This window comes from Poromitra crassiceps (genome assembly GCF_964638095.1).
Source record: "Poromitra crassiceps genome assembly, chromosome: 29".
NCBI classification, from domain to species: Eukaryota; Metazoa; Chordata; class Actinopteri; order Beryciformes; family Melamphaidae; genus Poromitra; species Poromitra crassiceps.
Window position 1 is genome coordinate 8,662,027 of NC_139641.1, and position 16,497 is coordinate 8,678,523.

General features: G+C 44.3%; 1 protein-coding gene across 2 annotated transcripts in view; it reads right to left on the bottom strand.

The window, feature by feature from the left end:
• The window catches only part of LOC310799975 (growth factor receptor-bound protein 10-like), a 201,318-nt gene that overhangs the window by 24,143 nt on the left and 160,678 nt on the right, over positions 1 to 16,497 (bottom strand). For both annotated transcript variants that reach the window (XM_083662575.1, XM_083662576.1), the window contains one exon: positions 14,520 to 14,676. In XM_083662575.1, coding sequence (XP_083518701.1) covers positions 14,520 to 14,676 — 157 coding nt within the window. The remainder of the gene's footprint in view (positions 1 to 14,519; positions 14,677 to 16,497) is intronic.

The window sequence follows — 16,497 nt, forward strand, 5'->3', positions numbered from 1 at the left end:
TAAGCTTAATTCCTATCGACACAAAATGAGAAAGCATTTAGAAATAAATCAAAAATAAAATAAAAATGTAACAAACTAGTTCAACCCACTCTGAGATCCTCACCCATGATCTAACAAACTAGCCTTAAATCACCCAGTATACTGCGTGTGCTTTTATAGCACAGGCAGGTGACAAATGCAATGGGCGCCATGTAAAGCTGTAATCTGCACTACTGCAGTATGATACATTTTGTAGTTCCCCTATCATCCCTTATCCACCTTTCCTCTAAGTCACAAGCACAACTAGTTACAATGAAAGTGAAAGAAAAACTAGGTCAGCGTCCCAGATCAAATGGATTAAAATCAGCCACACAACCGCACTGACCTCACCTGAGCTTCACATGCTACATATATGACCACAGGGTCCACAAGATTGTTGTGTATGTGTGTGTGTATATATATATATATATATATATATATATATATATATATACACATATATATACACATACATACATACATAAACACATATATATATATACCGTATATATGTGTATGTATGTGTATATATATATATATATGAGATAGGCAATAATACACTGGATGGGATTGGTGAACGGGACAAAATCAACATGGAGATGAGAATGGAAACAGTGGATCCCAACCTTTTTTGGCTTGTGACCCACTTTGACGTCTCAGAACTCACTTGACCCCAGACATTCGTAAACCCAGACATTTGTTGTTGTTGCTAAAATGTAATTGTTTTCGATAATGTAATAGTTTGTAATACTATGTTGTAGGGTTGTAGCGGGTCTAAATTTCTGTTTCGGTGCCGGTACCAATTTGTATTTCGATACTTTTCGATACTTTTCGATACTTTTTGTAAAAAAAAAAGTGAAACTGTCCAATGTCAAGATTTGGCTTTATTTTAAGAGTTTGGGAACAATTACACCAATAAATTGGTGTGGCATTTAAATGCTGAACAAAACAAACCTTTTGAGCAGTGAGAATACCGGTAAGTAAAATAAAGTAATGCCAGTGAAAATAAAATGACCATAAAACACTAGCCTATAGCAGCAAAAACTCAGAGAAACACCAATAACAACAATAAATAAATAATTGGTGGCATTTAAATTCTGTCTAACTTTTACTTGTCAAATAAGTACACACTCAGTAAGGGACCGTTCGTTATTTAGGGAAGGGTCCACTGGAGGAAAATAGGGGAGGGTAATTTTGTTTTAAATTTAGTCTGAGGGAGGGAACACTCTCTTTAATTTGAGTCCAGGGGAGGGGTATACAATGTTGATTCGATAAAAATATATAAACTTTTTTTGTGTGTGTAATGTTTGCTTTTCGGACTTCAACAACTACTGAGTTGCTTCATTTACACCCCTCCTGTCCAAACTGTTTGGTATGTCCCGGTGCATTGTTTCTCTTTGGCGGTCTGATCTGTCAATCTTTGTGCTTGGCCTATCCAGACAGTGGGCGTGTACAGTATCTGGCGAATCGGTGGCGCTTTTCTGGTGATAATATGGAAGTACAATAACCCACTGGAACAAAGTCGAGCAAACAAACAGACATGGCATCACAAAATATATATGGGCTCTATGCGCAGATAAGTCGTCTTAGGAAGTTGAGTTACGGCTCACTCATCTCCTAAATTACGTTAAGTCTACAAGGGGTATTTATACCACCAGGATGACATATATGTTTCACATAGGGTTGTGTTTTTACGCACAATAATAGAACCGGCGAACTTTTTTCCATCAGTCATTGACCGCTATTTAAACACAAATATTGATATACACAGACTGAAGATTGTTTCACAAGCGAAAATAGCATTATGTAGCGACCGGAGGAGGCGGTCACTCTGATTGGTGACAGTTCTGCTCGAAGCAGCGCAAAGGATTATGGGAGTTCCATGTTATTGTGGGAAGCTGTTACTGTACAGTTAAAAACGTGGTTTAGTGATGTTGTGCTCATGTTTTGATTGCATTATGTGGTATGGCAATGTTTGTGTGGCCAGGATATGTTTAGTTTTACTATCAATGTAGCCACCATGACTGAGACTGTTAGTGTGTTCGATCACCTCTGGCCGGAGTTTCTGCAAATGTTAGGTTAAAAGTAAGATATCTGTGTCAGTCTGCATTCTTCCACGCAAGCTCGCCACAATATTGTTTGGGGAGGGTCAATTATATTTTTCAAAGCGCTTCGGGAGGGTGAAGGAAAAATATATTTTGATCAGAGAAGGGGCACAGCTTTTTATTTCAGAGCACACCAAATCCCTCCAGTGACCCCCTTTCTAAATAACGAGCGGTCCCTAACATAACACAAATCTTTTGAACAGTGGGAAATGGGAATAAGTAAAATAAATAAAATAAATTATAATATAATAAAACACTATAGCAGCAGAAACTCAAATCTTTTTTTCTTCAACAGGCAGCATAACTGGCTTCATATTCCCATTCTGTCCCCCAGCCTACTCAGCCTAAACCCTAGTTCTCCTATGGGTGGTAGACAGACTCACTGTTTGGCTGACTCTCAGTTTACTCACTCAGTCCCTCCCATCCCAATGTCTTCTTCAGGTTCCTAGCCAAGAAAACGAGGGTGTCAACATGTTCCTCGGTCAGTCTAGATCAGGGGTGCCCACACTTTTTCAGCTTGGGAGCTACTTTTAAAATGACCAAGTCAAAGTGATCTACCAAACATATTTATTTATATATATATACACTGAGTATACAGTGGAAAACAGTGGAACAGTGGAAAAACAGTAAAAAAAAAAAAAAAAAAAAATTCTACAGCAATAGTACCGCGGTTCGGGGGTAGTACCGGTAGTACCTACATCCCTACTATGTTGCAAGTAAATGCTCAATCTAGACCACATTTAGGGTATTTCATGTATATGACTGTGGCAGATATACTGTGGCAGCCAGAGGCAGAATAGCCAGGACAAGCCACAGATTAGTGCACAAAGTGAGGATTTTGTGAGTTTGTATTTACAAGCCTGCAAATTAATGCTGAACAAACAATGACTTAAATTAAACAGTGAATAATACACATTTAGAAAGTGCTAAGTAGGCTACAAATATCTCATGAACAGCCTACAGCTCAGTTCCTGCCACCTCCCTACTGAAGGGGAGGGGCATGACTCTATCCATTACACTTACTAGTGTAGTGCCCGTTCCCCCATGCACCGCCCCGTGGGCGCTTCCCCCCCCACACACACTGCACTCTGTCAGGTAAGCGCACTCCCCAAGTTTGAAGTCGATCCGACAAACGGTTCTCGAGATACGCGAAAGACAGACATACAGACAGTCCTGGAATAAGTCCAAACTGCATGAAATGCGGCACCGCACTCCATCGAGGTCCGAGCAGCGCACTCCCCAAGTTTGAAGTCAATCTGACAAATGTTTCTCGAGATAAACTCCTTTTTGTGTTGCCAGTAGGTGGCGCGGGAAATTTCAAGAAATTTCAAGAAATACAGTGCCGCACTACTAGTTCCCAGGAGCACACTCCCCAAGTTTGAAGTCAATCGGATGAACGGTTCTCAAGATAAACCACTTTGTGTGTTGCCAGTAGGTGGCGCTGTGCCGAATTGCACAACATTCGGCACTGTTCTATGTCAGGTTCCCAGCAGCACACTCCCCAAGTTTGAAGTCGATCAGATGAATGGCTATAGATGGCTATATACTGCTTTTTGTGTTGCCAGTAGGTGGCGCTATGTCAGATTGCACAGAATTCAGCTCCCTGCACTCCGTTGCGTCCCCCTAAGCGCACTCCCCGAGTTTGAAGTTTTAAGTCAATCAGATGAATGGCTATCAAGTAGGGGTGCACCGATCGATCGGCAAGCAATCTGTATCGGCCGATTTTGACCTCAAAAATGCGATAGGCTGATTGCCAATATTTCGGCTGATTGCCGATATTTTTTTATATATAAAAAAAAGCCCTATCACTAATCAGGCTTTCCAACGATATAAAATACAATGCCAATTGGTATTATTAAAGGGGAGAAATAATCAACCTAAAATAACGTTTCCAAACTTTCTTTGAGGAGTTTATATAATCGCTGATCGGTGATCGGTAATCGGTGATCGGTTGGGCAGATATTTCCGATCGGCAATCGGTGATCGGTGGCAAAAAACGTGATCGGTGCACCCCTATCATCAAGATAAAGCGCTATTTGTGTTGCCAGTAGGTGGTACTATGCCCAATGCACAATAGGGCACACTCCTAAAGTTTGAAGTTGATCCGACCAACGGTTCTCGATTTAGCCATTTAGCTGATGCTTGTGTGAAAATGTACGTTCAGTTGTTTTAAATTGTGTCTGGTGTTTTTATTACTATCATAATAATGATCTAAAAATAAAAAAAAACTGCAGAGTGGCTTGAATGGGTTATGCTCACTACACCAACTGACCTTGACTGACGGGGCAGCCTGTGGGCTTAAGTGGAGACACACACACGGCCTGACAAGCCCTCTCTCTCAGTCTCTCTGGGTGGCTTGTGACTCAACTGACGGTCTATCCTGCTACGGATGTGATGCGGATGATGCCTGGGGAGGATTGGTATTCTGCATGAGCCCGACGTGGGACGTGACCAGTGTTGGGAGTAACTAGTTACTAAGTAACTAGTTACTGTAACTTAACTACTTTTTTCAGTAACTAGTAATCTAACTAATTACTTTTTCAAATTCAGTAACTCAGTTACAGTTACTAAAATAGTAACTGGGCTAGTTACTAGTTACTTTAGGACATGAAAATAACGGACAACTTCAGAGGATTACCCAGTTTCTGATCCTCAGACCTAGTCCGGGGAGAGAGCTGCAGCCAGAGCCCCAGAGGCTAATGACCTTGATAGGCTATAAGCCTCCCCAATAAGCGAAGGTTCAATGCCACACTGTGGCACAGCAACACTAACATAATGTGTGCATTAATAACAATCGAAGCGGACTTTTAAAAGTAACGCAAAAGTTACTTTCCCTAGTAACTAATTACTTTGAAGTAACTGGTAACTTTAAAGTAATTAAATTACCTTTTGAGAGAAGTAACTAGTAACTGTAACTAATTACCAATTTTCAGTAACTTTCCCAACACTGGACGTGACTCAGTGGAACCACTTCCAACGGTGAAGTCTGGCTTTTAACTCATTGAGTGCCAGCCACTTTTGGAGAACGGACGCTCCCAGTGCCAGAGTTTCAGAGCGTTTTCAGTGATTTCTCGAGGCCCACAGAATATTGTGTGATATTACTATGTAAACACCGAACACGCTGAGACTCTCTTCTATCATCTGCAAAAAAAAGTTTATTGATACCATTTTCCGTTCTTTAGTTATGAGCCGGAGAAGATAGGCTGTTTTGAGCAAAAAGACACTTTTCAAATTAGAAGCTGAGTTATTCCGCCTTTTGTGAAATGCAGCATTTCAAGCACATTCACTGAGTCTGAAGATAATATTTTCTGATGTAGTGACGTGGTGTAGTTGTGTGATGCCCTGCGTGCCCCACCCCCCTCTCCCCCCCTCAGCTGCAAACCCCTCCCCACACTACACAGCCTCACGCACCCAGTCTATTTTCGGAGCGCTCCGTTTGTGTGCGCCGGGCGGCTCCTAGCTACAATATTTGTACAGGAGATGTATCGGGCATTGATCCACGTCCCACCGTCAAAAAACGCAATTGACGACAATCGTCGTCTTTGGCACTCTACGTTAGTATTCGAATTGACGACAACTGTCGTCATTGGCACTCAATGAATTAATACCAACCAACCCAAATGTAAATCAAATGAGCATTATGTTATGATATGATATATGCATAGGCAATTATAGACCTTCCAAACAGGGGTTGCACCACCCAGAAATCAATATTACTCCGGTAGGGGGGTCTCCCCCTCGATAAAGAAATTTTGTAAATTTTAAAATAAAATGCATTAATCTGGGGCACTCTGAGCAAAATGAAGAGGCTAGTAGATATGAAGAACTACACACATCACATTAATATCCTCTTCACTATGCTGTGGCTTTACAGTGATGAAAAAATAATTGTCTCCTTATATAGCCTATTCTATCTGCATGATAGTGTTTCCCAACCACTGAACCGTGGCCCACTGGTGGGCCTCAGAGCACCATCTAGTGGGCTCCTAAAGCAGGTGTTTGCAGTCAACTACTTGAAATTAATATGTGGCAGTCAAAATCTATTTGTGGTGCTCAAAATCTATTGTGGTGTACCTCCACAGATAGATAACTGTATAGGAGACACTGAATGCTATAGTAGGATATGACAACACATTCTCCAGCAACATATCACAATATGCCGAATGACACCTACTGTAGATGCAACTTTACCCAAGCTGCAGTCATGTGATGTTGTACTGGTCAGCTTCCAGGTATGAATGTGTGTGTGAATGTGAACAGGGCACTCCTGAAAAAGAGAGCATTGCTCTCAGTGAGACTCCCCCTGTATAAATAAAAGTAAAAAAAAAAAAAAAAAAAAATCTGGCCACTAGGGGTTGCACGTGCAGCCAGTGCACCAACGTATAAAGCCTGGAATATGCTTGACGCTTTGGCCGGCCGCACGGAAATGAGAGACACGGAATCCGACGAGGAAACGTGTGGAGCTTGTATACTCTGTGTGGGTTTCTGCAGGCGGAATTGAGCGCGAGTCTTGAAAACTCCACTTTGTCCGCCCGTCCGCGTCCGCGTAGTTACAAAATTCGGCGTGCGCACGGCCGCTCGAAAACCGTCCGCACGGAGCCTTGCGGAGGGGCGTGTCTGCTGATTTGACGTCACTTTTCCGCGCGGACACTCGCGTTCCTCGCTGATGTGGAAAGCATAATGAGACCTTAATCGCCCATGGATATATGATATATGATATGCCTGATAGTCTTAGGATAGGATGCAATATGAACTTGGGAGAAATCTGGCTCTAAAGCCTGCATCTCGCAGCATTACCTCATCTCTCCCTCTTTATCTCTCCCTGTCACGATCATCCATTTATCCCCGTCACGACTCCGTCCTTCTCTGCCCGCTCCCCTCCTTCTCTTTCATGATGAGTCACCCGCGTGCGTCCGTGACAATGTGACTCAGCCCTGCTGGCACTGCTGCCCCCGGCTGTCCCCGTTAGGTGTTAACCTTTGACCTTTGGAGGCTGACAAAGCGGGAGGGTCAGTGTGTCACTTATCGCAGAGGGCCATCGCCCATTCAGCGGGGGGCAGTGGGAGAGCTGGTGGGGGGCTGCGGACGGGAGAACAGGCCCTCTCTATTCTAAATGCACTATTGTACCCGGGCCCGGGGTAATAGGGGTGCTCCGATCCGGCTAAGCCACGATCCGATCCGATTCCGATTCCTGGGGTCACGATCCGATTCCAGAATCGATTCTCGATTCCAGCGATTCTCGATTCCAGAATCGAGAATCGATTCTCAATTATGTAGTTTTATATTGCAATAACACACAAAGGTAAATATAAGACAAAAAATGACAAATGTATTAATGCTGAACTTCAAATTCAACTTCTGTATTACAGTCAGGGCCTAAATTCATTTTGCAAACTAGGGGGGAATTCCCCCCTTATGTTCTTCAGATAACATGGATTTATAGGCTGGGGGGGATCTGTAGACTTTGAGAAGGATTTATAGATTTTGGGGGGAATACATTAACCAGAGTTCTTAACTCATTGAGTGCCAGCCACTCTGTGCCAGAGTTTCAGAGCTTTTTTCAGTGATTTCTCGAGGCCCACAGAATATTGTGTGATATTACTATGTAAACAATGAACACGCAAAAAGAACGATGAGACTCTTTTCTATCATCAGCAAAAACAGGTTTATTGATATCATTTTCCGTTCTTTAGTTATCAGCCGGAGAAGATAGCTTGATTTAACAAAAAAGAGCCTTTTTTTTCTAGAAGCTGAGATATTGGCCCTTTTGTGAAATTAAACATTTCAAACACATCACTGACTCTGAAGCTAATGTCCTGCTGCCTGGGTCTGTCTGGGTGTTGTGTGTTGTGTGCTGCTCTGCGTGCCCCCCCCCCCCCCCCCCCTCCCACTCCTCAACTGCACACTCCTCCTTATGGGAGGTGGCTCTCTGCTGAGTTTGCTCTGCACTGTGAAGGGTGCGCGACCGTCTATGTGCGCGACATCCAGCTTTTTTACAGCTTCCGCGTGTGTTTGTCACCGGCTCCTATGCTTCCAGTTGAGAATAATAACAAATCCACGGCTGATCATGCGAATTGGCTGTTGCAGCGGACATGGAGGAGCTCAATTGTGGGAGCAGACTGGCTGCTGCTGCTGTAGGCACATCTAACGTTAAAACGCTTCATGCATATCGATGCATACGGATGCGATGCGATTTCCGTTTCCCCAAAGACTTATTCTCTGTTTTTCTCTGCCTTTCTGTTAACCTGGAGAGCACTGTCGCCACCTAAGGGTTCTGTAAAATAGGTTATAGACCTCCAATAGCTATAATAGTTGTACAGGAGATGCGGAAGGCTTTGATCGACGTCCCACCGTCAAAAAACGCATTGGACGTCGAAAGACGTCCGTGGCACTCTACGTCACTATTTAATTGGACGTCGAAAGACGTCCATGGCACTCAATGAGTTAAGTGCAAGAGGTGGTGGCACCATGGCAGTACAGTACACAAATTACATGAACATTTGGACACTTATTCAGCCGGTATCTTGCATGTTGCGTTCAGGTGCACTGTAATTTTTTTTTTTTTACGATTTTAAGAATCGATTCTTGGAAGTTTGGAATCGATCCAGGAATCGTGGCATTAAGAATCGCGATCCTTTCAGAATCGATTTTTTGGAGCACCCCTACGGGGTAAGGTCTATTCTGGAGCTCCGCCCCCACGCACAGTTTAACACATTCACTGCCAGCCGTTTTTTCAATACTGTAGGTAGGTTCTGCCAAGGTTTTTTTTTGAGGATTCTGGCTCATCTTTCAAGAGCCGAGGATTCTTTTCTGCTAAGATTTTGTGAACACAAATGATCTCAAAAGAACTAATAGAATGTGTGCTTTCTCTGTCTAAAAGAGTTAGTTTGTAGAGTTAGTAGTTATGTAGGCATTAGCAGTAGAATACAGCATGGTTTCAGCGTCTGAAAATTTATTCTGAGATAAATGGCTTTTTGTGAAATTCGATAGAACAGTCACTTTAACCATTTATTTTTGGCGTAAGACGTCAGACATCTAAACAATAGTTTTGAACAGTAATTTCCTCCATAGCAGCAGGAAACCCCCCTCTCCTTCAAACTCCTCCCTCCGTGGGTGTGTCTCTAGTGGCTTTGCAGCGTTTGTCACAAGCGAGGCTCTGCCTGTCTGTGCTGCCTGGCTGCTGGCGGCTGCTCTTTGGGCGAGTCTGCATGAGTCGTTTCGGTAGTGAGCTCAGCTGGAATGAAGCTGCGTGCGATTGTGGGCTTTCTGCCGTGTTTCAAAGTGTGTTGCACGCATAATTTATTATGCAAATTTGCAATCCCCCACCGCCAGCTCCCAGCGCGATAATGCGCGAAAGCGAAAGCGTTTTCGCCAATCCATTTTACAGTATGATAATGGTTTCCTCGCGCGTTCCCCTGCAGTTTTGGCTCGGCTTTTTCTAGTTTGGAGAGCACTGTCGCCACTTAGTGGGTCGGTGGAATGGGTTGTACACGTTCGGTGGCTCCAATATTTTTATAGGAGACGTGGGGGGCGTTGATCCACGTCCCACCGTCAAAAAAACATTTTTTTTTTTACGTATTAACACGTCATTGGCAGTCAACCGTTGGATTTTTTTTTGACGTATCAACACGTCATTGGCAGTGAACGTGTTAACACACGTGCACAACCTTACGCATCATCACAACATGTACATGTACAAAACATGGCACGGTGCACAGCTGACACCAGAGAGGAGGACTGCTGAGTAATGGTTATTTTCATCCTCGATTCATCTCATGATCATTTTGTCGGCTAATCGATGAGTCGTTTGGTCTATAACAATGACACACCATTGTGAAAAATGTCAATCACTTTTTCCCCAAAGTCCAACATGACATACTCAAATATCGTATTTTGTCTTGAACTAACTAACACATGCACACGCAACTAAGCTCATACACTGCCAAATACTATATATATATATACGACCCCAGTTAACATCACTGATGACGCGTCCCAGCGCATGCGGTAGTATGTATTTCTTAACATAGAATCCTGGCTCCCCTGACCAGTGACACTTAGGAATAGACTAGGCGACAACCAGGTATAGATTGGTGACAAGCTGGAGAGACAGTTGATGGTCGGAGAGACGGCATCCGGTACGGGATGGGTTTTAGCACCCCAGCCTGGCTCTCTCGTGAGGGAGAAATCCACAAACGCTACGGATCAGCCTCCTGAAAATCTGTGTAAAGATCGGCGTAAAGATGGGGTCCTTCAGGCTAGAGCGAGTTGCTCGCCACAGGCGAGTGACGTGCAGCGCACAGGCCTTCTTGAGGCGTCCTCTCTGCCTCTGGATGCCTTTGCCCCGGGAGGGTCTGGTGAGACGAAGGAGGTGCGCGGCCGGGAGTAAACCCACAGGGCCTGAGCCTCCATGCGCCGAAGGGTCTTTCAATGCTGCGGTGTAGCACTAAGCTCTATTGCAGCGGATTGGGCGTGATCAACCCTTCCGCAGACAGAGTAGGAAGGCTGATCCGTGAGCGGCTGCTTCCGGGACGCGAGTCGGGGTCTTAATCGGCCTCGGCTGGGTCTACTGGGCGAGGGTGTATGATGTTGACAGACCCGAAACACCTTACGACTAGGGCTGTGAATCTTCACTGGCCTCACGATTCGATTCGATTACGATTCATCTGTCAACGATTCGATTCGATTCGATTAAACGATGCATCACGATGCATCGCGATTCATCACGATGCATCGCGATTCATCTTAAATCGATGCATCACTTTTTTCGCAATACATGATTTATTTTTTCTCACTTTCTTTTTTCTCACTGTGTGGCTACTTTTAAAATAAAAGTGCATTTGGAATTGCATTGTATTATGATCCATAATTAAAATAAACTACTGCATGTACTTACATTCTATTTTATTTGATTAAAAAATTTTTTTTTTTTTTTTTTTTTTTTAATAATCGATTTTTGATATTTGTTAATCGATGCAGAATCGTGCACGTCCGCATCGCGATGCATCTTATAATCGATTATTTTTGACACCCCTACTTACGACCCCAGTTAACATCACTGATGACGCGTCCCAGCGCATGCGGTAGTATGTATTTCTTAACATATATATATATATATGTATATATATATATATACATATAGACACACACACACACACACACACACACACACACACACACACACACACACACACACACACACACACATATATACATATAGCACAGCATTTTAAGAAGCTCGACCGGTGCCTTAGCATAATAGAACCTGAAACTTCTAAACATAAAATATGATAAGTAGTCATCCTAGATGTGCAGAGAGAGTACAGTGGGATGGAGTTACAGTTGTGCCAGAATAAGTGTTGCTCTGAGCCAAGCATGATGTCAGACCCAACAAAACCAACCTAACTGCATTTGAAATGTAATCCGATCAGGCCGGATGATGAAATAATAGGTTATAGATTTGGGGCCTGTGTGCTCTTTGTAATAGTGCAATGTGCTTTTCTATAGGTTCCCACCCGTCAAAACACAACATAAGCGGCGTTCACACCCAAAGCCTTTTTTTTTCAGTCAGAACGCTATGAAAATCATGTTGAGAGCGTTTCCATTGTGCACAAAACACAGCGCGCGGAGCTGGTTTTTTTGGGCTCCGTTTGTTTTCCCCCTGTAGTCGCGTGCAGTACGGATCAGAACACAACGACCACAAGGACGGTCGCCAGCTGGTTTTGTCTGTTTGATGTTGTTCACTGTCAACATGAAAGCCAGATTATTGCCAATTCTGGCAGCAGCAGAGGTTGAAAATCCCTCGGGGGGGGAGAAAAGGTAGGAAGAGTGAAAATGACGAGCAACGCGCTTTTCCTCAATGTTCAACTTTTTTCAGCTTTAAAACGCCCACAGCGCTCCTCCAAAAACAACAAGACGCCACCAGCGCTGAAACGTCAGGTGCGTTCATTAAAAGAGGGGCACGTCTAGCGCGTCCTTACATAGAGAATTAATTGCCGAAAGACGCTGGCAGCTCCAAAAACGCTTTTGGTCTGAATGTAGCCTATGACTATCACGGCTTGTTTGTGGGTGAATTCGAAGCAAAACGTCCAAAATTATTTGGATGAAAGAAAGACGTCAAATGATTCTGATGGGTTAGCAGAGACGTTTTCATCGGTAAAGATGTGTCTCTTTGTATTTGACTACTGGGCACATTGCAGTGTATAAAAGTACACTCCCTTCTCTCTCACATCTGTTAAAATGTACAGACACACAACTCGTCCTCCATAACTGCTTTATAATCGTCCTCTCCTCAGAGGAGGTTTGGTTTTTTGTACGTTCCGCCGGCCAAAGCTTTCCAAACTTACTGTTGTACTGCCAAGTTTAACACAAAATCACCCTGAGACAAACGCAAGGCTCTCTGCTCCGTCTTCATACAGCAACAAATTAAAATACAATGATTAACTTCTTTGACTGTTGCTTTTTAATCTTTTAGGCCATGTTCAGACTAGGAGGCCAAATCTGATTTGTGAACTTTAGTGACCTATTAATGACTTTATCCAGATTGGTTTTATGAGTCTGGACCCTCCAAGTCTGATTTGTGTCACTTGTCCCAAACCACATATGGAGGTAGTTTCCAATCTGCTTTCGACTGATGTGACTTCAGTGCGGACGCGCAGATCCACCAAATCTGATTTGAACGTCCCTCGCAACTCGTCATCAAATGCTTCTGCGCAGGAAAACCACGTCGCCAACGTACGTATTTACTGACGCCCACGTCGTTACCATAGCAACCCATGCAGATAGGCTGTTTAGGTCTGGACACACAGATCCGACTTGAGAATCAGATTTGTGGCAGTGCGGACACACTCCCCAAATCAGATTTGGGAAACCAATCAAGATAATGATGATTAATGACTTTATCAGCAAATCAGATTTGCCTGTAATGTGAACATGGCCTTAGTGTTGAGTAGGGATGTGACAAAGTGCTTATTTGATTCAATATGCGATGTGAATATGGGGGTTCACGGATTCAATACAACCACACTATACGATGTAATTGATGAATATTCAATGACATTTCTTTCTAGCGATGGCACTGGCTGGCGTAAACATCTCATTCGAAAATGTAAATAGAATTTGAACGGAGAACTTCTCATTTGTATTTAAAATGCAGGTAGGATCGCATATTTCGATAGACTGTCTCATCGTACCCCATTGGCTTATTTTTTCACTTGTTTTGAGAAAAATACGATTTCACGAGATGAAATAACTTGAAATTATATTAAATCTATTTGACTAAAAAACGAACAGCGTATTACTTCTCATTTCCCAGCACAGCCGCTCTACAGTCATTTTGACCGTTTTACATGACATTAGGGCCACAACGCAATTTGGACGTCCCGGGAGGCTTCTATTTTCGGGAAGGTAGATGTCTGTGGTATCACCACTCCTGAACTAAAGAGCCTCTAACGTGACAGATAGCCTTTTAAATCCTTCATCAATCAGCTCCATCACCTTCTCCCCTCTCTCTGCTGTGTCCTTTATGGCCGCGGATCGATAACATTACAACCTCTATGATACTGAGAGGAGCAGAAGGCAGTCGAGGTTTGGTTACGGTGTTCATCAATCCTCTGATCGGTCACCTTCTCCTCCTTTACCCACTCATCTCTCTATGTCCTCCAGCTAAGCTGCCTAGCATCTCCTCTCCCTTCAGCGGCCTGATAACACGAGCAGAGTTGTTCCGATACCCACGCCAGTTTTAGAAATGCCTTCCGGTACCGCCTAAAATGCCGGATCGGGTATCGAGTACGTGAGTCTATGACCCGATCCGATACCGCGTAATGTATTAGCCTCGAAAAAAGCAGTTAGGGTTAGTCTGTACCTGTCTATCTGCAGGTATCTGCCTGCAGGTCTATCTGCCTGCAGGTCTATCTGCAGGTATCTCCAGGTCTATCTGCACTGATCTGCCTCCGCTGTCTGTCTGTGTGTTTCTCTGTCTGTCTGTGTGTCTGTCTCTGTCTGTCTGTCTGTCTGTCAGTGTCTGACTGTCTCTCTGATTCTCTGTCTGTCTGTCTCTGTCTGTCTGTCTGTCTGTCAGTGTCTGACTGTCTCTCTGATTCTCTGTCTGTCTGTCTGTGTGTCTCTCTCTCTGTCTGTCTGACACTGACACCTGTGTGTGTCAGTGAGCATGTAGGTGAACACGCATGTATTCTGTACATGTGAAGACACCTGTGTGTGTCAGTGAGCATGTAGGTGAACATGCATGTATTCTGTACATGTGAAGACACCTGTGTGTGTCAGTGAGCATGCATGTATTCTGCACATGTGAAGACACCTGTGTGTGTCAGTGAGCGTTCTGCTCGTCTCGCCACTGCCCACAGCCCACCCAAAAGGTCCTTGTGTGGGCCTGCTTACCTAGCCCTAGCAGCGGGTGGTGTTCGACAAGTGCCCAACTGTTGTTGTCCAAACAATGGCTTTTGTAGACCAGGAGCTGGCACAGGTCCCTGGCTGTCATGTCTGCCGGGATCTCCACCACTTTACACATGCCGTCTTCACCGAAGATCTTCACAATCTACAAGGGAAGAAGAGGGACACCAGGGATGAGGTTCAGTTGTGATCGAATAATCACTTTAATCCAAAAAAAAAGGCGGGTGGGGGGGGAAGCAACAAAAGGCATTTTTCACGGTTACCGAAGACACTTGGGGCAGTGGTGGCCTAAAGGTTAGAGAAGCGAGCTTGTGACCGGAAGGTCGTCGGTTCAATCCCCGGGACCGGCAGGATAAATCTGGGTGGGGAAAGTGAAAAGGGCAGCGCTTGCCCCTCCCTCATTACCACCACTGAGGTGCCCTTGAGCAAGGCCCTCAACCCCAACTGCTCCAGTGGAGCTGCTCAGTGGCCAACAGATCAGACTGTGGTTGTACTGGTCAGCTTCCAGGTGTGAATGTGTGTGTGAATGTGAACAGGGCACTGCTGAAAAAGAGAGCATTGCTCTCAGTGAGACTCCCCCTGTATAAAAAAAATAAATAAAAAAAATCCCACAATATGAGGTTAGTTATGATCGTTGGAGGATACATTTAAGTTGAGATGGATATTTAAATATGGATGTTTCAGATAAGCCTGCAGGGAAGACCCAAGATGTCGTATAAGGTAAACCGTTTTTGAAAACATCGCCCGATGGGCGGCTAAAGCCGGCAATTATCTTCAAAGGCTAGCATAGCATTTATCATATAGCAGCCCATACACTATGGCACAGACGGGCTGGTAATTATAGCACACAATAGAAAAGAACAGCCACTCAAAGACAATGTAGTAATTGTGGTGTTAGAAATCACAGGCGAGCATTTCTCCAAGCTGTAATATATAGCTGAGCAAATATACTGTACTGTATAACAAGCAGCTCCGCTTGTGAACATGGCGCAGAGCTGTCTATGGCTGCATGGTTTATGGGGGACATAAGCATGGTGTGTCCAATTATAGCGCAACAAGAAGACGTATGCAAAGATCCCCCGATAACATATGCTTTAAAATACGACATCTCACACGCTTCAAGATACATCTCCGAAACTGGCTCCATGCTTCCTCCGAGACATGGGCAGTTAGCCAGCCGCTTCTTTTCACCTGACAGGGGAAGCTTCACCGGTAGGACATAGCACGTGGGAGGATCACACCATTCCAACCAGTTCCCCTCCCTCTGAACAGGCACCCTTAACGACCAGAGGAGGAACCACATCAGCAACCAGGATATTGCATGTTTTGGTGAAGGGGGTTCCTATATGAAGGAAACCCCCGGGAGGCACGGGGAGAACATGCACACAACTCCCCACAGAAAGGCCCTTTTGACGACCCCACCCGGGCGGTGGGCACCTCGAGGACATGCGGACGGGCACGCATTCCTTCAGCGCTCACAGCGTCCCAGGTGGGAATCGAACCCGGGACCTTCTAGCTGTGAGGCGACAGCGCTTACCACTGCACCACCGTGTCCCCTCATCTCATACACTTCAAGATAATACCTCTCATATCTTCAAGATTTTTCGGACTGAAGGTGTTTTTTCATTGCATAATATAGCAGGCTATACATAACACCTGTTTCCATTTCCATTCCTCCCTTGATAATATTATGTGCCCATCCACACACTCAAAACACATGCACACAGAGAGACTGAGACACCATAGATCCAACCAGGCTGTATTTATCAGAGGTAACAAGGTCAATAGGGCATAATCTGGGAGAAATATTTGCCTGGAAAATCTCTATCTGGATAAATGGTGTTAGCCTGTTTATGGATTTAGGCATATATTATTATATATTATATTATATTTAGACAAATAGACTTCCCCTGAGTCTCTGTAGGATGACATGCACAGGACGCGCAACTAGTGGCCCACAGAGGAA